Below are 22,209 nucleotides of genomic sequence, written 5' to 3'. Positions count from 1 at the left end.
GAGGACATTGAGAGCACAGTCAGTTCTGGAATAATTTGTTCAGTACCTTAGGCCATTTTCCATCTGAAAATAGAAACGGTGGCTTTGTGTGTGTGTTTCGAACTTTATCACGTTCATCTGGAACATATTTTAACCACGGCATACTGAATTTATATCCTGGATGATGCGGCTGCTTCAGAGCCAGGGGTGTTGTTCAGCACAGGGTTATCAGTGCCAGTGGAGTGGCCATCAATTCAGCCTATTTTTTCAGTTTTTCATGTTTGGTAGTTGGAGGGATTCTGTTCAATCGGTTCATCATAAAGGAATTTCCGAGATTTCATCGATGCAGTAGTATGTTAATTAATAAATGCTCTTGGACCGACTTCTGTAAGAATTATTATGGTAATTATATTGCTTATAACACAAAACTGCTGTTTGGTAGTGTGCGACAATATTTGAAAACACAAGAGAACAACTGATTAGCACCTAGACCTTCAACTCACTGGAACTCATTTAGTTTTCAACAAAGAGGCATGAAATTGTTCCATTGCCCTGTATGATCTCACTTTTCAAGTTGTAATGGAATACATTAACCAAGAAAATATCCTTTAAATATAAGGTGTGTGTCTTTAAAAACTATTGAAGATATATATGCATATATATGAATGTGCATAATATATGCAAATGTGGATTTCAAAATATTCAACATCCAGTGATAACACGTTTCTGAGGAGTATCTTAGAAAATCTTAGAAATCAGTAAGTAGATGTAGTAATCAAATGTTACAGACCATGGCAGGCTGCCATTGTCCACTCTGAACAACTGCCATTTCCCACATGAAACACACTTTGAAAGACAGCCCTTTGCTGCTCTGGTGTGTGTGGAGTTAAAATCACATTATCTGCCAGGTGTTGGTGGCTTACGTGTATAATCCTAGCTACTGGGAGGCTGAGCTTGGGAGGACTGCACTTTGAGGCCAGTTCAGGCAAATAGTTCTCAAGACCCCATCTCCAAAATAACCAGAGCAAAATAGACTGGAGTTGTGGCTCAAGTGGTAGAATGCCTGCTTTGCAGGTGCAAAGCCCTGAGTTCAAACCCCAGTGCCACCTAACCCCCACACACACAAAAATCACATTCTCCTGATTATTTGTGAATTCAAGTTAGTTTTTTTTTTTTATATTTGCTGGACATTAATATATGTAGAAAAGAAAGGCATGGTTAATTGATACCCAGGGTAGATATTTTAAGTCCTAGCTGGCTGAAAGTGGAACGAGCAGTAATTTTTAAAATATCATTTTGTGTTAGGGTACATAGCTGTAAATAATGTAGCAAGAGCTCCTATATGTGCTGTAATATTTTGTATTGAAGGACTGTTTTGCAGCAGTGGGTAGAAACAGAGTAGGAGAAAGATTTCTGCTACAACTATAGTGCTAGAGACTTAACAGGTAAGATTTTTCATCAGTTGGATTTTATCTTTACCTTTGCTTGGTATTTACTAAGTATGCATCGTACTTATCTGGGAATGTTATTTGAGGAGGTCTTTTCCATAAATATATTCAGTAACATAGTCTTTATTTTCTAACAAAGCAAATAGCCCAGAATTAGGACAACTCTTTTTTTTTTTCTCTTTTTTTTTTTTCATTTTATTTTTTTTTTCATTTTTCTTTTATTATTCATATGTGCATACAAGGCTTGGTTCATTTCTCCCCCCTGCCCCCACCCCCTCCCTTACCACCCACTCCGCCCCGTCCCTCTCCCCCCCCTCAATACCCAGCAGAAACTATTTTGCCCTTATTTCTAATTTTGTTGTAGAGAGAGTATAAGCAATAATAGGAAGGAACAAGGGTTTTTGCTGGTTGAGATAAGGATAGCTATACAGGGCATTGACTCACATTGATTTCCTGTGCGTGGGTGTTACCTTCTAGGTTAATTCTTTTTGATCTAACCTTTTCTCTAGTACCTGTTCCCCTTTTCCTATTGGCCTCAGTTGCTTTAAGGTATCTGCTTTAGTTTCTCTGCGTTAAGGGCAACAAATGCTAGTTTTTTAGGTGTCTTACCTATCCTCACCCCTCCCTTGTGTGCTCTGGCTTTTATCATGTGCTCATAGTCCAATCCCCTTGTTGTGTTTGCCCTTGATCTAATGTCCACATATGAGGGAGAACATACGATTTTTGGTTTTTTGAGCCAGGCTAACCTCACTCAGAATGATGTTCTCCAATTCCATCCATTTACCAGCGAATGATAACATTTCGTTCTTCTTCATGGCTGCATAAAATTCCATTGTGTATAGATACCACATTTTCTTAATCCATTCGTAGGACAACTCTTAATGTCAGTGAAGTGAATGCTGACTTTTAAATATATGGCCATCATTGTCATCTACTGAAATAGCCACGCTTAAAGTTTGATTCTGTATAAGAAAAATGTTACACTTCACAGAAAGCCAGTGCCAAGTTTAGCAATGTAATATTTTGCTTACCTTTGTATTGTGAAATCTGAGAATATATTTTTAAAAGATGCTCTTAATTTTATAGAAAATTTGGACAAAGGCTCACTCAAGGAGAGTGTTAGAATTAAGGATTAGAAGAAAGACTACCTTAGTTTTTGACTGTACATTGAAAAACTACATTATGATTTATGAGGGATTATTAGTAAGATCAATTATGAGTGTATTAGAACTGATAATTCCTAATAAGTGTTGAATGAAATTATTTGTCACAAGTGTTTATAAGAAATAAATGGGTCTATAGGAAGTAAATAGGTATCCTAAAGCTTCAAAGAGGCATGATATCCATTTGTAAAATAAGTATAGGGATTCCATAACAATATTGTCATAAAATAAAAAATATGTATTTTTTGTGATGGATATTACAAATTATTAGACAATTTTTAAAGGACTGTTATTTTTGTGATGCTGGGAGTGAAATGTTTTTGAAAATGCTCTGGCTTAATAGTAATTGTTGTTTGAAGATGGTTTTAGATAGATAACTTCTAAAATTTTGAAAAAATTAAATATATGTAGTATTTCTAAAACTGAAACTATGTTGTGAAAAGAATGATTTTTCTTTTTCCATCTTTTTACTGAAGCCAACCTGAACACTTTATTTATTATTGCAATATTTCACTTTCTGCCTTCCATTCTGACAGTCTTTTTTCCCCCATTCTAGATTTTCTTTTTTCCATAAGTTTCACTGCCTGACATACTTTGATTTTTACATACTTATTCTATCTATTGCTTTTTTGCACATCTCCCCATTGTGCTGTATATATGATGTGAGCTTTGGAAAGGTATACAACCTTTTATTGTTGTTGTTCCCCAGTGATCTTAACCCCTGGCACAAAAAAGATTCTCAATAAATATTTCCTGGATAAGTGAGTAAACAGGGGTGAAATGAATTTCACCCATGTCGATTTATAGGACTTCAATAGTCTAAGTAGTATATTATTAAAAATAATATTAGGAAAAGCTAAAATTAGCTACCAAAGGCTAAACACTGTTTGAAAGATGTTATGTGCATTATTTCATTTAATCTTCAAAATAACCTTGCTGGGTTGGCATTTTTATTCTCATTTTAAAATGAAGATAACTTAGGTTTGGAGAGGCTTTATCCCTTTCCAAAGTCTCTGAGCAATTCAAACCCCAGTGTTGTAAAAAAAAAAAAAATAGCAAGAACAAAACCAACATATATCTTTATTTTCTCCCTTGTTTGCACATTGGCTACCTTACTACATATGAGAGCCCATATTTTCAAAGTCATAGGATTTCAGTGAGGTAAATAATTTTTTCTTTGAAAATTTGTTGTATGAGTCACTTAATCTTTGACTCACAGCTCATTTAATGAGGCAAATCTTCCTGTGACATTTGACTGACATTATTAATAATTTACAACTTCAAAAGAAAGTCAGATTGTGAAGATATCAGTAGGGTTCTTAGTTTTACTTTAATATAGACTAATTAAAATGTCTACTGCTGCTATTTTGAAGCCTTGTTTTACAGATTTTTATAATCATAAAACGGGGAGAGATGTGTCAAAGCTTAGAAACTCTGAGTTGGAATGTTATGGCTACAGGGGAAATGGGAGTATTGCAAGACTGAACTTTAAAGTCTTTATTTATTTATTTATTTCTGTAGGGGCAAGGGTGGGATATAGGGTCTCACCATGGCCTACACATGCTCTACAAGTGAACTACTCTCCTAGCCCTCAACTTTTATCTTTCTGATGTATACCATTTTCCTCCAGAATGTAAATACGTTATTTTTCTTTTCAAGCACAGAAGCTGGGAAATCCATTCTGTCCAAAAATAAAGCCTAGCCTGTGAATACCTGCCTGCATTGTTGAGGTCCTGAAACAGTATTTTAGTATATCTGGGGCTGGGTCACAGTGTCCTGTACTTAGAAGGACCTCACAGTCCCAATGTCCTGTCCTAAAGTTCTTAATAACTTTTGCACAGCGAGTCCCATATTTTCATTTTATGAAGTGTGTAGACAGTCCACTTGTGGGATATGTCTGAGTATTTACAGTTGTTCTTATCTGATTTTTAGTACCAACAAAACTTAACCTACTGAATTATCTTCTCATCTCCTGTTGATACAGATAATAAAATGAAGTATTCTTACTGTAATATTTCTTTACCATGACAGTATCATTTTAGTTGTGGTTTATTTTATATTACTTTCTACATTTAAATTATGTAATACATTTTGTTTACTTTTATTTGGACTGGGGATTTGAACTCAGGGCTTCACATTCAGAAAGCAGGCACTCTACTGCTTGAGTCACACTTCCAGTCCACTTTGCTCTGGTTATTTTGGAGATGTGGTCCCTGCAACTATTTGCCCAGACTGGCCTGGAACTTCAGTCCTCCCAGTATCAGCCTCCCAAGTAGCTAGAATTAAAGGCATGAGCCACCAGTGCCCATTTTGTTTAGTTTTTGACACTGCTACTATTTTTCCCTGTGAGATTTATCTTCCTTGACAGTTATGTTGTAGATTAAGTATCCTGAGGTTCTTTTAAAAGTGTTCAAGTGTAATTAATTCATAAACTGTTTAAGAAGTAACTCTGAGGGCCAGGTGCAGTGGCTCATGTCACAGAAGGTATAGGTAGGATGATTGTGGTTCAAGGATGGCCCTTGCAAAAAGTCTGAGACCATATCTAAAGAATAACCTAAAAACAAAAAAGGCTCGAGGCATCACCCCATTGGTAGAACACCTGCCTAACAAGCACAAGGCCCTGAGTTCAAACCCCAGTACCACACACACACACACACACACAAAGATGAAGAAGAAGAAGAAAGAAACTCTGTCAGATGATTTATTGTATACATTAAGGGTCCTCCTATAACAATGTTAGAGATCCCTCATCTCCCTTCCCTTCCCCTCGCCTCTTCTCTCCTCACCTCAGTGGAGACTGGGTCTTGCTGTGTTGTCCAGACTAGCCTTGAAATTCTGGGCTCAAGTGGTCCTCCTGCCTCAGCCTCCCAAGTAGCTGGGACTACAGGCATGTGCTATTGTGGTTCAGGTTGAGAAGAGACTTTCTTGACCTTTATGGAGGCAGGTCTAGTGATTTTAGCTTTTTTATTTAAAAAAAATTCTTATTGTATTTATTGGACTTTTTAAAAAATTTCCCTTTTATTAGTGTATCTTAATTGTACACAGGAGTCTCATAGTGTTTCAGCTCCTTGAATGTGACAAATAATCAGTGGTGCTGTGTGGGAGAAGGTTGAGCATCAAATAGACTTATTACTCCAACTTCCAAATGCAAAAACAAACAAAACAAAAAAACCAAAAAAACCCAACAGGTTTTGGAAGAGAAAAAAAGAGATTTTTAGGAAAGTTTAAACTATTATTTGTAATGTTGTCTTTGATTAAAAGTTAAGCAAGCAACTTTAGCTAGGGCTGTTGTGACCCGTGGTGACAGAATTTGATCAGTTATGAGGATATATGTCATGATGGGAATAAGTGATAATGAGAATTGCAAAAGAAGAATTAACCTAGAAGGTAACACATGTGCACAGGAAATCAATGTGAGTCAACTCCCTGTATAGCTATCCTTATCTCAACTAGCAAAAACCCTTGTTCCTTCCTATTATTGCTTATACTCTCTCTTCAACAAAGTTAGAGATAAGGGCAAAATAATTTCTGCCGGGTATCGAGGGGGTGGGGGGAGAAATGACCCAAGCATTGTATGCACATATGAATAAAAAAAAAACCCATTGGAGACTCGTAGAAGTCTGTATTCTGTCTGCCTCCCCCCCTTCTCCACCCTCAAAATGAAACAGCACAAAGCAAAGGATTCCTGAAGCAGCCAATTTACTACTATACATATTCGTAGGAAATTTTAATTAACTTACCTCCCTCAAAGTTTGGGGACTCTGCTCTTTAACATAAAAGAACAAAGAAATTTCTCTAAAACATAGTATATAAACTTCATTCTTCTATCATTAAAACAATGTTTCCTTTCCTAGAATAGGCATTTTCTTTGTGTTATATATGTATACATACACATACATATACACATGTATGTGTATGTATATTTGGTGGGGTGGATACTGGGGTTTGAACTCAGGGCCTAATGCTTATTAGGCAGGCACTCTACCACTTGAACCACACCTCCAGCCTGTGTGTTGGTCTGTTCCTAGTCAAATTCAGCAACGTGGATTTTCCTGCTAAAATACCCTTTTAGGAAAAAGTCCAAGTAGGACAGATAAACGTCTCAATTTATCTGGGGCAAAATTGACACATATTACTTAACAGGAGTGTGCAGAAATGTTAAGGCAAATCATTCAGTGTTTAGTTTAAATAGGTTCTTACTTAAAAATGTAGATCCTATGGAAATTCCTATGCTTTTTTTATTGTAAGTATAAATCAAAATGACATTCAGAAAACTGCTAAACTGATCAAAGAGTAGCATTGATGTAATGGACAAAAGATGATCTGTTTATTTACTGGAAAAAGTTCTGCATTACATGATATTCAGTAGGTAACATAAAGAAAAAAGAATCTATATATTGGCTTCTGGTCCTTTCTTAGCACTGGAGTGCCCTTTCCCAGCACAGACCATATTACACAAATACAAGTTCATATCCTATGGATTCTCCCACGAGACATTCACTTAGGATTGTCTACAATAAAAAAGTAAAAAGGACAAGCAATAATAAATTCATAAGAATTCTTTTGACTTTAAAACAAACAAATGTATGTCTTTTGAGAACATTTCCTTTGAAATTTGTGTTTTAAAAAATAATTAGCAACAAAAAATTTCTTAGATCAGTCTTTTAGTCATATTTTCATATGGTATTATTATTAGGTGGAAACACTTCACATCATTTAACCCCAAAAGGCATAATAATAAAACTGCAATTAAATGTACGAATAGCTGAGTGATTACAACAATAAACATACAGTGTACAAATCAGAGTTGGCCACACATGACACAAATGTTAATACTGGAAAGAAATACAATATTCGAATCAGGTTTGATTCCTCACATGTGCATAACCATGCAAATAAAAACACTGAGTAGAATACAAAAATGTCATTAAAGATTTTAAAGAATTGTTTGAGTGACTCTTAACAGTCAAACCATTGAGCTTTAAAATTCTGTGGCAATAATGTTAAAATGATGTTTCTTCTCTAAGATTCATCTCACAATCATATCTACGAAGCTAATGATTCATTTTGTATCTCCATCCATTATCACTGAAGAAGTATTTGTCAATGAAGGGATGACATTTCTCTTTACTTTATACTTCTCTGACCTTTGTTTTAAAATGACTTTAAAAAAAAGAAAAGCATACATTCCCACTGAGAAGCATCAGAGGTACTTCTCAGTGTTCTTATTAGAGAATCATAATGATCAGAGAGTCATTCTGAAATGGACAAGAGCTAAAATAAAAGTAAGTCCTTCACAAGTGTTGTACAGCAGTTCAACTCCAATCCCAGAAATACTCTGGTGCAGCAGGTTATTGAGGTTTCAGTTCAAATAGGGCAGATGTTAAATAACTCCAGAGGAGACAGGTACAAGTACATTGAAGATGAGAGCCATGCATGTCAATATGGAAAGGAGACCAGGTACATGTGACAATCTCCTTACATTCCTAATGGAAAAGTTAAAGAGAAAGATTTCTAGAGCATTCTTATTATGGCTATGGGAAAGCTTATGCGATGTGAGATACCTCATGCAAACACCTTACACTGCACACTTCTATGCATCTCGCCTTGCACTAAGGCTCCTAATTGCTTCTCCTCTTTACAAGTAGAATATCACTTCTGGGAAATCCTCAATTGGGGAACATACCTTAATACTAAGTATCTCTTTCAAGGATACTTTGAGTAACAGGATAAAAGAGATGTGTAGATAAAACCTTTCAGGTGTTAAAGTAACAGTCCAGCTACAAATGCAAGAATATGTCAGGGACTAGAGTGGTTAGATTGGCATTTAAATAAAGATGAATTTCAGACACAACTCATCTGGAGGCATTATTACAAACAACTGGAACGGTCACTCACTGGGGAGCTGGATGGGTCATGTGTGTTCACAGACACTGACTTCAAGGTGAAGAACTCTCAGTGGCAGGACTGATCATGCTGTTTAGCACAACTCCAGTTTAACAACCTTGGGAAATATTCTCTTCCCTTTGAAAATGTTACTATGGCAAATTTTTTTACAATCTTAAATACAAGCACTACTTTAAATCACTCTGGTTTATAAACAAAAAAACTGGAAACTTTTTTAAAATTGTGAAACTTATACTAAGAGTTTCTTTCAAATCTAGGTATATCTACAGTATCAATTCATTTGGGACATCCTTGGGTTGAACCAGTGGTTTGCTCCCTCTCGCTTCTTTTTTTTTTTTTTTTTTTTTTTTGTGGAGCTGGGGATGGAGCCCTGGGCTTCAGGCTCAGGCATGCTAAGCAAATGCCCTACCACTGACCTACACCCCCTGATGTTTTTCTGAGAGACAGATTATATCTTTTAGCTGATTGATTGTGACAATAAACTTGACATTTTTATCCCAGTATAAAATATATTTCATTTCTTCATTTTATGATTTGCAATCTCCACTTGAGAATTGGAGAGGATTTTATTCAACACAGTACATATCAGGAAATTTCCATATTCTTAGCTAGTTTACCAGACCAAAGTTTCATGCTTGTTTAAAACAGCAGGACTTATCTGTATAAGAATATTTTCCACAGCATGTAAAAAGTGAATATTCAAGACTGAAGATCCTTTTAAGTAAAGATAAAATTTCAGAGGCATTTCTCCCCCTAAGGGATTGCACACCTGCTGCCTATGAAGTATTCCTGAGGACATTTGTTTTTTAGACTCTGACAAACGAGGTTTTTTTTAAATTGTAAAATTGCTACATTCTGGATGGCTTTAAAGAAATTATGAAATATAGCTAAAGGAAAAATAGGAACAATCCTTTTTTAAAAAACAAATATCTTCAAGAAATGAAGATTGCTATCCAATTTCAAAGGATAAGATACTTGATGATTAACCAGTAAAACATTTATCTATTTTAAAATTAAAAAATAAAAGAATCCTTGGATTATGGGCTCCTGGAATGATAATGTATTATAGTAAGATGTCTTGCCACTACTTGCTAGACCACCAATAATATTAAAATAAAATAAAAAAACCCAAATCTTTCTTATGACAATCAATCCCATTGGGAATTTTCCACTGTTAAAAATCTCTTTCCTGGAGTTATTACAAACTCTTCATGCTGAAGTCTTTCTTAGTCTAGTCTCTGTGATATCTATGGCTGGTGTCTATCATTTCTTAAATTCTCTTTTCTGGAAGATCACTATTGTCCTTTCTCTCCCTTAGGCTAAATAAAGTAGAAATTTTGAATAAGTTTTTTCTTAATTATTTAATAACTTTGTGTTTTCTAAAAGTTCTTCAAATTCCTGTTTTTTTTTTTTTTGATCCAGGATTGGATATTTGAAAGGGATTTGATAAAAGCATGAGTTGATTGAAAAGACTCTTCCAAGTATTTTCATGCCCCAAGCACTTAGACTAAGGACAATTTATTGCTCCTTTTCATTCTACTATTATTTTTTAGTTAAGAAAAATTGTCAGTAGGAAAGCTGTTCTGCACACCAGCTCTTTGTTTCAGAATTGTAATTGTGCTTACTTTAAGACAACTTGGTTCCTTTGCTAACCACACTTGCTAGGTCTGGTTCATCTTGCTTGCCTTGTCTGTGATAATTAGCCAGCATTTTTAGTGTATCTCTGCAGTTTGTTTTTCCTCTTCTAATGAATCTTCAATTAATCTTACTGAAGTTCATTCTTTGTGATTTCACAGGGTTTTTCTTTTTTAACCCTTTTAATCCTGATGTTATCATTACAGGTACTCATTTTTTTTTATCAACGCTACACATTTAAAATTCATTAAAAATGTCTACAAATAAATATAAATATGGCTCAGTTTAAACTATCCTAAGTGATGCCACAGTGTAAATACATAGTATTCTCTCTTACTGCTTAGGGACTGTCACCTAATTTTGTGCTGAAAAAGAGGAATTTATTTCCAAGTTCTTATAACTTCTTGGCAAATTTTTGCTAAAATTAGTATTTTATAGAATTAATATTCAAAACAAGCATTTCCCAGTTTATTCAGCTAAAAAAGTAAAACTGGTTTATAATAGCCAACAATAAATTTCGAAGTGGAAGAAAGAAATGTTTTAAATATGACGTGACTACCCAGAGTAAGGGAGCACAAATGCAGTGTGCCAGTGCTGCCTGCCCTGTGGTTTCGTAGTCAAGGCCCTGCTGAGTTCCCATCCCACCCACCAGAACTGATGAGGCAAAGAGAAAGATGTTCTGAGGTACTTGTTAAAAGGCATGGTTTGTTTTCATTCCCTCAGGCACAAAGTCAATTTAGCAGCTATGTCACTTCTCAGGTGCAAACATGATTTTCAGGTGGGAGGGGCAGGTATGGAGAGCATTCTTTCATTGACTGTAACAAATCTGCACTGTCTCACTAACATGGGCACCAGGCAGATGCATCACCAGGAAAATGAGGACAATGTGTAGGAATGGCAAGGCAATGTGGATAGGAACATGTGAGGATACTGTGAGTAGGACTTTCATGAAGATCTGTTTGTTTCTGTTTCTGTCCTTTAACCTGACTCTCTATTTTAGTGAAGATTTCAACTGTGTACTCCAAGTTGCATAAGAAATGACACTAATGAAAATAGCACTCATGTAAGGGACACAAAGCCTCTTGGTTGCTTTGGTAACAGTACTGTACAGCCTGTAACTGACAAGAGCTCCCAGGATGTGTGTTATGCCTGACCACTCCATGGGTGTGCCACCCCCTTCCACTCAAGATCTCCATTGTTAGTACCCCATTCTGGCAACTGTCCTTTGTTAGCAGTAAGGACTATTTTCGGTTTTGAAGAGAAGTTACAGATACCGTTACATGAAAAGGTGACTCTTACGTTTCTAAGTAAGTTAAGGCTACCTGACAAGGACAAGGAATCAGGGCTAGGAGCAACTGTGTGGGCAGCACGTGAGAGTTAAGGAGCCCATGTTAGACCTTGCAGCTCAATTAGCTGTTTTCCTTGTTTGTCAGATTATGTGCAAAATAAATTTTGCTATGAAAATCCATTGCTTTAAATCAAGTCATCAAAGTTACTAGCAGAATCTGTAAATTAACTAGGAACATGTCTTATCTCAATATAATATGATCATAGGCACCTGAGTGTTTATCAGAAGTTGACAATGAGATAAGGTTTACTATCTGTTGTTTTTGGCAAGGAAGATTCATTATGAAAAGAACCAAACAACAAAACATACAATTTTAGTCAAAATCTGAACATTTTCTGGGTAAATTAACTAGTCAAGACTACCTTTTATCTATCTATGAATATGTCTTCACATTTGTTCTTGATACCTCTTAGCAGGAAAGACTCATAATAGGACCCTGAATTTGGAAGAAGTAAAAAAAAAAAATTCTGGTTGTTAAATGAACACACCGTTTTTTTCCCTTCAAGTCATCTTAGCCTTCTTTAACATGATCACACACACACACACACACACACACACACACACACACACACACACATACACACAAAGGAGCAGCACCATACATCTACTCATCTGTAGGTTTAAGAAATTAAAGATGCCATCACAACTTGAATCAGAGAATCATAACTTAGTCTCTTTCTTAGATTTACTTCCTAATGTCCAGTGAAGAGCTCTAGTTTTAAAAACAAAGACAAAACCCAGCAGTTAATTAGTCACTGATTAGAAAATAAGTGCATAAATGATATCAGTGTAGCAGCAAAATAGTTATTGTTAACATTCTGATGCACCTCACTTATCATTTTGTGCAAGACAATGACCACAGTCTGGTCAATTACAAATATCCAACTAAATCAAAACTCTTACTTAACTGAGCAAACTATGCTTCGTTGAAAATAAATGAATTAAATTCTCCTCTCACAGAAATTATTTTTGTAGACATAAATCATGTAGCAAATAAAGTACAAAATAAATATCGATAGCAAAACATATTGGAATAGACTAGCTGAATTTGGAGTGTGAGGAAAGATGATTTTACAACATATGTATTTTATATTGTCTTAGGTCTCCCTTACACTATCGAGGTAAAGCCAGTCATCTGAGATACATGTTTCATGTTTCTTTTTTTAAGTTAACTGAACTGTAGCCATTTGATTGCAGTTTATCTGTGACTCAGAGAAACCATAAACTGATCACACTAGGGTCTGTGCTTTGTGTTTTTCTTCTCAACTTTCCTCTTCCAAAATGGTGGACATGAATCCAACTGGACATCTAACAACCGAGAAGAAAACACTGGGCAGATCTTGGGCAGTATCCCATGTGTGGCTACAAGACCTTCAGCCATAGGAGATGTTCGTCCACAGAAGATGGAGACTAGGGGCAAGGAGGCTTGGAGAGACAGTGGAGAGGGGTGCACTGCGAGCTGGAATGTGGCTGGTCCTCAGGGAGGGCTACGTCAGGACTGAAAACAAGAAACAGGTCGGTCAGCAGAAATGCACTGACAACTGGCCAGCATGTGCTAAAGAGTCAGATACATCATTTTCACACACATTTAGAAAACATGAACCGAAATTCTGCACAGAAAGGAATTTAAACCCAAAGCATGCCAGTTCTTTGTCACATTTTTGGTCTTGTGCATGGTCTCAGTCTCCCAGGACTTTGGGTTAGCTGTAAGGTGTCATTCGATCAGCTCTTTACACTCTTTAATGTCCATACAAATCACCTGAAGAACTTGGTAAAGTTCTTGGCACACCTGGTAGGACCTGAGATTCTGCATTTCTGGATGGTGCTGAAAGATGGACCAGGGCCTTAGAGTTGTCTGTGGATCCAGATTCAACAAGATAATTAAATGGCTTGAGGAAGTCTAAGGTGCTCTAGGGTTCCTTGACTGAGGAGTTTCCCATTTGTTAAGTAAATGATGTGACCTTCCAAACTACAGATCACCCAGGGGAGCCTCCCATTTAAAGGACCCTGCTCCCAGGCTCATCAAAGTCTTGAATAATCTTGGAGAATAAAGAAGCAAAAGTGTGGAATTTCCTAGGGCAAAACTACAAAATTCTTTTAAAATGTGACTAGCAATGGGGAATGGACATCAGGGGATTTTTTTCTAATTAGAAAAGATGGGTATTTTTCTAAAACCTATTTTCCTGTATATTTTGAATTTCAGTATTCTATATTTCATTTCTAGGCAAGAGCTCTACCACTGTATCATACCCCTAGGCTGTTCCTGTCTAATTTTAAAATGTTGGTAGGTAAATATGGGAGAACTTGAACTTCACCTAAAGGACTAAGAAGATACTGCGTGGTTTTATTTATCAATAAAATTGAATTTATTAAATTTTAATAAATTTGAATTTATTAAATTTTAATAAATTTGAATTTATTAAATTTTATTAATTTGAAAATTAATACTCACTTAAAAAGGAAGAAAGCAATGCATGACAAGATTCATCCTTGACTGTCCCAATAGTCAGATAGTTGGAAAATAGCAGGTTTTCCAAGGACCTAACAGTTCCTTCCAGTAAATTTGCATGAAATACTTAGAACTAATTTCTTTTTAGGAAATTAAGCACGTTATTACAACATAAAGTTATCACAAGTAATGCAGGGTGGTCATGTTCTGAAAGAAGGATACGTTTTTTGAAGACCTTGTGTAATTCAGTACTCTTCTTGATAAAGAAATGTTCCTGTGAGGCCAGCTGATGTGTGGCAATATACTTCACATGGGTCACAGTCCACTTGGCCCAGCAACCTGCTATATGCCATTCATGGTGACTTAAAAAATTATTTTCCTTATTTAACATTTCTTTATAAAGTGAGGGCTAAAAATATTTCATATCATAGTATTACTGTACTAAATTTATACAAAATGCAATTATAGTGTATATTATGTATACACTAATCTATAAGAAACATATCCTTGGCTTACAGGCTAACAAGTTACTTGGTTATAAGTCTTTGATACATACTTATCATTTGAGATGTAAAGTGAACTCAGTTTCAGGAACCCACTCATTATTCAATCTTTACCATGGGTGTTTACTTTTCACAGGAAGATCATGAAAGTAGTGAGCTTAGAAAACTATTACTAAGATACAAAGTTGGATGTATCTTCAGAGCTTTTTTTTTTTTTCCTTTTTCCAAGAAAATGACTACTTGATAGAAGTGGATAATACCAAATATCTCTATATATTTAAATTTTATATCCAAGGCTGAAATATCTTGGGCATCCCTTTCATATTATATCTATTAATTATAAAATTTTTTTATAATTTAGGTCGATAATAGAATTAGTCTATAAAAATTATATGGCCCCAGGCATATGGCACATGCCTGCAGACCCAGCTACTTGGGCAGCTGAGGCAGGAGGATCATTTGAGCTAAGGAATTATAGGCCAGCCTGGGCAGCATAGTGAGATCCCATCTCAAAAACAAAAAGGTGTATCTGAAACAGTTTCTAATGAAAATACTGTTTTATTAAAAAGTCATACACTTGCTGGGCGCTGGTGGCTCACGCCTATAATCCTAGCTACTCAGGAGGCAGAGATCAGGAGGATCGAGGTTGAAGCCAGCCCAGGCAAATAGTTTGTGAGACCCTATCTTGAAAAAATCCATCACAAAAGAAAAAAAGCGGGGGTGGGGGGAGTTAGTAGAGAGGCTCAAGGTGAAGACTCTGAGTTTAGGCCCCAGTAGCACACACACAAAAAAAGTCACCTTAAAAGTTATGAGGGTAGAGCGCTTGCCAGCAGTGAAAGGTGCAAGGCCCTTGGTTCAATCACCAGCACCAGAAAAAAGAAAAAAAAAAGTTATGTGCATATGTGTAAAAACTGAGAGAAGGAAGTACCAAGCAACTTCATTTTGAAAAATGAGAAGAAGAGATAGAGAATACTTGATGTGAAATCACTCAACATTCTTACAAATTTTCTCCTGTCACTCACTGAACAAACGGTCCCTTTTCAATTCAAGGAAATAGTCAAGGCAGGAGATTTCCACACTCCCTTTCTTTGCTCCTCCCAGTGTAAAAAAAATGAGGGGGGCCTCTGCTCGGCCATGTAGTCATCCCTGTACAGTGGTGGACAGAAGGATGGGCACATGGTCACTGGGCTCAGTTGCATACAGGATGTGTGATCCTGGGCAAGCTGTTTTACCTCCCTGAAGTTGGACTTCCTCATCCTAAGAGGAGTGTGATAGCTGTGCTTACCCTACAGGGAATTGCAATGGTATAATCCATGTGAAGAATTAGCTGTTGTCTGGTGCACAGTAGGAATTCTAGTGCTGGCTATGCTACCTTTTCTGCCAGGAAGGAGTGAACGGGCAGTGCAGGCATTGACTCTGACCCATATGGCAGTGGGCATGGTAGGAAGCCAGCTGGTCATAATCCCAGCAACCCTGAAGAGGAGACTTTTCAAGTCTGTTTGCTGCATTTAATCATTTCTTTGTGAGGTCCACTGTGAGGGAACACGGGAGTCTGGTCTGGATATGCTGTACTCACGTGGATAGAAACTAGGAACAATCACAACTCTTTAATTGCATTTCTTTCAAGTAAGTCATCTCCACGGAGATAGCAAGCACCTACATTCAGTAATCTCAGAAGACAGGGAACTGGGTCACAAAAACCATTTAGTCACAGCGGTTGTCAAACAAAAGCCAGGTGAAATAAAATCAAAGTTTAAAAAACTTCCTTCCTGTTTTTCTACCTCCTGTGTCATCAAAACACTTAGAAGACTACTCCATTCTGTGCTCAAGCAAATTAGAGAGGTTATGAGACATCTTTGTCAGTCGGTTAGGTGCTGAGAACCATTAGTGCTGATATCAGATACCCAGCGAACTCACCAGGTTGTGCCTCATTGAATTCCCTCAGTATCTATTTTCTCCTCACTCTACAAGAATCTTAGCTGGTAGAAGAAACTTTCCAAGACTACACAACTAGTAGGTGAGAGGGGGGGGACAGAAACCAAAGTAGTCTGACTCCAGAGCTCATCCACTCATTCAAGGAACCAGTATCCATGTGACAGAGGTCACATGTCTGCCCTGTCCCAGGCCCTGGTTGAGGGTAGGGGCTGCTCTGTAGGGGAAGAGTCCATATTCTTAACCACTACACATGTATAATCCACCTTGATGGGTTTGAACACTTATATTCTGTTATTTACATAATTGAAATTAATCTGGAATTGGCTGCTGTTATTCAATGGCATGAATGTGTTAGCAAGGAACTGTTCTTAAATAAAAGCCAGTTGCTGGAAGGGGTGGGGATAGCCCATGGAAAGGCATCCTTCAGAAGACCCTGGCTGGTGGCTATTGTTCTGCTATCTCCATGTTCCATTTACTTATACAGCAGGTGGCCTAACCTTTGCAGAGGCCATATCACACTTGGGTTTGGCTGCCATTGTGCTTCAGCATTTGTGGCTGCTGGCCTCCCTTCATGCATGACCACATGTAGCCTGCTCTGTATCTACTCAGACATGGACACATGGAAATGTGTTTGGGCTATCCCCTGCTCCAAAGAAGCTTTCCCAGGTAGAAGAGCAAGGGAGCCATCAGAATACACAAATGAACAGACTCCAGGGCCCACAGCCAGAGTAGGAAAGTTTGGTGCCAGCAGCAGTCAGGCGAGTGGGGAGGGAGTGTTCTGTGGAGATGGAGTAGACCTGTGGGATGCTGTGAGGCTGTGTGGAAGTCCCCAGGGTTAAGGGAACCTCATGGCTGACCAGCTTTCACATAACATGGGAATTGTCAGTGAACGTTCCAGCTCAATGTCCAGGGAATGGGCAAACTTGCCTTGAAAGTCTTCAGTTTACTAGTGAGAGAAGAAGGGTGAATGGAGAGCGTGAAGAAGAGTGAGTAAGGTCAATGTATGAAAACAGAACAATGAAACCTGTTGAAATTATTTTCAGAAGAGGGTAGGGGAAAGAAGGGAGAATGATGGAGGGGGTGAAGCTAAACAAAGTACATTGTAAGCTTTATGGAAATGTCATATTTCCATAATACATGCTAATAAAACTAATACATGCTAATAAAAATGGACAACTAATACATGCTAATAAAAATGTTTTGAAAATCTTCAGTTCATCTCACATAAAGGCACACTGACTGCAAATATTCTTTTTTGAATATGAATGTTTTCTCTACCTTTCAATTTTTTTTTTTTTTTTTTAGTTCTGACACCTTGAGCCACTCCACCAAGGCGTTTTTTTTTTTTTTTTTTTTTTGATTTTTTTGTTTTTTTAGTGATGGGTTTCATGAACTATTTGCCTGGACTGGCTTCGAACTGTGGTCCTTGTGATCTCTACCTCCTGAGTGGCTAAGATTACAAGTGTGAGCCACTGGCGCCTGGCTTCAAATTCAGTTTTAATGAGAGAACTGAGTGAATAGGAAAAAGACACACTTTTATAAAGCTCTCCTGGAACACATAGGAGATATGTTTCACATCTAATTCTATATATTCTTCCTGTTTTTTGCCTGAGAAATATATTTGAAGGACAAAAAGACAAGACAAACAGAAAAGCAGAACAAACTTCCTAACAAGTCCAGGTTTTACAGTGGAAGGCAATGAAACACTGGCCAAATGCAAGTGGGTACTCTCACCAGGATGGGGCAGAGACAGCCTTGGTCTCTGCTGGTGGCCAGTCACATCATCATTTTCTCTCTTGTATCTCATGAAACACATATGGACTCCAGGTTCCCACTGTATTTGTGTAGCCCATATGTGACATGACATGTAGCAAAATATAGCTATGTACAGGCAGTTATGGTGTTGGGAAGAGGAACCAGGGGTCCAGGAGTCCCACATGCAGCTTGGTGGAGGAGAAAGGACATGAGAATTTACCTGACAGTTGGGCAGTCTTGCCTCCCGGCTAGTTGTGAGCACTGTGGCGGTACGGAGGCAGCAGGCTGCTGACAATCTACAAGAAACTGATAAATTAGACATGTATACAAAGAGATGACAGAGCAAGGTGTTAGTGACAGTAACTAAAGCAGTGCCTGAGATTTAGTGAGGAATGTGCATCAAACAGAAACATCTCCATTGAGCAGTTTTCCCCCAAATGAAGCCAATAGAATAGGCTTTTTTCTTAATTAATATAGCATTAGAAATTAGTGACACTGAATTAGTAGCAAGATTTCTCAAGTACATCAGGACATATGTGGCCACTCATATTTGGTGTTTTGATGCCTCTAAAAATGAAGGATCTATTAATATAACAAAAGATCTCCAAGTTCTCAACTTGAACATGATGGTGCTTAGTACATTGAGCTGTTGTTCCAAAATGGAATATATTCAGATAACTGACTTTACTGGCAGGACACATGGGCATATTGTCAGTCCTGAAGGTACACTGAGAAAGGCATGCAATACAGTATTTTCCATGATTAACAGAAGGATATGGACAAAGAGAACATCTTTACAGTTTTCTGAAAAATGGATTTTCTAGGTTGAAAACAAGAATTGTTAGCAGAAATCTTAGTTTATTACAGAATAAGTTGTTAGTAACTTGGACTGATGGAGAAATCTAAGCTGAATTAATGGGAACTCTACTTTGTTTTTGGTTTCTATCACTTTATAGCCACATGATAGGACCCACACTAGCTTAAGGAAGTGCTAGCCCATAAAACCCATGCTTTAGCTGATCAGTTACATTAACTATCTGCTCCAAGACCCTGTGCTGGTGTTCTGAGAAATCGAAGAAGGTCACTGTGTTTACTGGTACCAGGTTGACCATGCTAGAATCATCCAAGGGGCTGGTCAGAAATGCATACATTATATTTCTGAAAAAAATAGTTCTACAGATAAGTATAACTTGGAGTTAGACTTGAAAATTAGTCTTAGGTAATTCAAGCATTTGCTTTTGTGTTTAGACATGGAGATACTATTTAACCCAAATTATTACAAATTCTTGAATTAATGAGGCTATACTGAAATTTACATTCATAAGCTTGTACCTAAGCATTATTTGTTAAGCCAATATAGTCTCTATTATAACAAAACCTGCCTATATAACTTCAGAATATCAACATTTATGAAAATTGCTGATGGTTTTATGTAAGACATTGGAAACACACTAAAACTGTCCAATGTAAAATTTAGCACTATATAAGGCAGGCTGAATTTGAGTTCAATCAAGAGAACATCATTATTGAAGGAACCCTATATATATTGGTCTTTGTTGCACAGTAACTTTAAGTCACTCATTCATTTTTCCTTTCTTTTTAAAGGAAAAAGAAAGTAGTTTATTCTAAGCCAAATGTGAGTGGCATTGGTTTAGGAACAGGGATTCAAGTTACCCTGAAAGACAAGTTTCCTAATCATTTTTTATTAATCTCGTTTGGGCTGGGTAGCTGGTGTTCATATTATCATACTCAGTAAAACCCTTTCAAATAATTACAAGTCTTTTCTCAGAATGTGAGGGGTTTCTTAGCCTAACTGTTTTCCCCTGTTGCAGCTTGATTAGCCCCAATGGTTCTCTTTTGTAGAAACTCAGAGTCTTCAGGAATACATTCCTTTGCCTTTTAAAAAAATCTTTGTCTGCTCCTTTTGTCTTTTCCAATAGCTTTTTTTTTTTTTTTAAATCTGTGTTGTAATTTAGGAATGTTTTGCCCCAATTTAGGCAGCTACCACATTTTGATAAGGTCACCAGACACACTGTTTGTAAGTTATCTAGGTGGGTGCTGCCCTCCTATGGTGTATTTGGATAAATGCAATGGATGAAAAGAAGAGCACTTGGAAAATCAATCCGGAATTCTGTTTTATGTTGTCAGCAAGAGATAAACGAAGCACTTCTAAAGCAGAGAAATGGCTTCTAAGAATGGAAATACTTAAAATAGCATATTAAAATGCTCAAATTTTTTTCATATCTCACATATGGAATCTGGCTTATTATGTATTCAAAATATACTTGTGATCATATTTAGAAAGCAAGTGATACCTTAATGAACTGCCTAATATGTGGTTATTACATTTACATTTGTAAAGAACATCACTTTTTCCTTCTTTACAAGTGACATCTCCTCTAGCTAATTATTATTTTACATTTGTTATCATTTATAAGCACTTAGCTAAGAATTATCCTTGAAGAATAAAAAAGCAAATTCCATACAAAAAAAAGTAAACTAAAAGGTCTCTTACTCAATTGTCTTCTAAACCCCTCTTCTTGGGTCCTCAAACTTGCACTTACACTCACTCTGAGCTGCAGCTGTGTACTAGCATGTCCTCTGTAAGATGAAGGCAGAGGACTGGAAGACTGAGAAAGTCCCTGCCATCTCAGAGATCCTGTGGTCTCTGCACCATCTCCCCTCCTCAGTCTAGGATCTACTCTGTCAGACTTACTCTTAAAGGAACTAGAATTAATCTCACAGCTTTTGAGGGTATAAAAGATGAGAATTATTTATGTGGCTCATGGGGCAGGCATAGCAAACACTTGACAGCCACTGCTGTTATTTGGCCACCAGAATTGTCACAACCATTGAAGAATCAAGTTACTAAACTCCAATTACTCCAAAACTGTGTGAAGCAGAGGGGATAAAAGGTAAGCAGAAGACACGGTCCCTGCTTGAGGAAGACAAACACATTAGGTGAGCTAGTACAATAGTATGTCATGATGATGGTGATGAGGAAGAGGAGGATGATAGTGACCAGCCCTTACTTATTGCTTACCATGTGTCAGGCACTGTGTAGGCATTGCATGCTCTCCATTAACCCTATTCCATGAACCCCAATTTACAGACAAGGAAAGGGGGCTTAAGATAAACAACTCTACAAAGCCTTCCAAGAAGTGGAACCAGATTTGAGTTTAGGATTGTCTGATCCACATGCTGCACTGCATACTGGATCTCACAGAGAGATTAACTAAATTAGGGCAATTAAATTGGATTAATTCTAACGAAACAACTCTAAGCAGCCAGAAAATGCTTCCTGGAGACTGTGTCATCTACAGAGACACTTAATAAAATGAGCTAGGCAAAGGACTTCTTAGCAAGTACAGACTGGGTGTGGTCTCTACTTAGTAATAAGAGACTTTACCATAAAATTACAGTGTTTACTTGAGACAATTAGAACTGAATCAGATAACATTGGGAAATGCCAGCACATACTCAAGAGGTTCCTAGTGCCTTGAAGGTGATTGTTAGTGAGGGGAACAGGTTTGTTAAAATGCAAGCATTGTGGGTCTGCCTTGATGAGACAGGAGGAATTCTTTGGTGTAATGTTCCTTCATAAACAAAGCCCTCAAGTGGAAAGGAAGGTACAACAGAGGAGAAAGAAGGGAGAAAACATTTGCTGAATTAACACGAAACAATCTTTCCTATGAACTTCACATTTAGTCATCTGTTTTAAGTCTTAGCAACACCCTGGAATTTTCATTTTCATTATTCCTATGATGAGGAAAATAAGTATTTTTGATATATGGGACTATTATCAATGTCTCATATGTATTTTGAGACTTTTTCTCTTTAAATATTCATGTTCTTTCCCACCAGAAACAAGTCTAGAGTCTAGAGCTTGGCATCACAGTAAGTGGTCCACTGACTTACTCAAGGTCACACAGCTAGAAGGGGCAAACCAAGGATTTAAATTTCGACTTTTCTGGTGCTCGAGTCTATTTCCCGCTCACTACTCTGGTTGCCTAGCAAATTGACACCAGCTACCTCCAGAAAATATCGGAGTCGTAGAGTCAAAGAAACCTCAGAATTTCACTGGATA

The 22,209-nt window shown here is 37.2% G+C and overlaps 1 protein-coding gene across 5 annotated transcripts in view; it reads right to left on the bottom strand.

Moving 5' to 3' along the window:
- Positions 1-6,895: 6,895 nt before the first annotated feature.
- Positions 6,896-22,209, bottom strand: part of Bicd1 (BICD cargo adaptor 1) — a 209,470-nt gene continuing 194,156 nt past the window's right edge. For 3 of the 5 annotated variants that reach the window (XM_074083087.1, XM_074083089.1, XM_074083091.1), the window contains 2 exons: positions 18,343-18,418; positions 6,896-12,978 (listed from right to left, as the gene is read on the bottom strand). In XM_074083087.1, the coding sequence (XP_073939188.1) occupies positions 12,891-12,978; positions 18,343-18,418 (164 nt within the window). In that variant the 3' untranslated portion in view covers positions 6,896-12,890. Of the gene's footprint in view, positions 12,979-18,342; positions 18,429-22,209 lie in introns of all 5 variants that reach the window. The other 2 variants (XM_074083090.1, XM_074083095.1) reach the window with 2 other exon arrangements.

This window comes from Castor canadensis, chromosome 8 (assembly GCF_047511655.1).
Source record: "Castor canadensis chromosome 8, mCasCan1.hap1v2, whole genome shotgun sequence".
Taxonomy (NCBI): domain Eukaryota; kingdom Metazoa; phylum Chordata; class Mammalia; order Rodentia; family Castoridae; genus Castor; species Castor canadensis.
The sequence above is the reverse complement of the archived record's forward strand: the minus strand, read 5'-3'. Positions and strand labels throughout refer to the sequence as shown.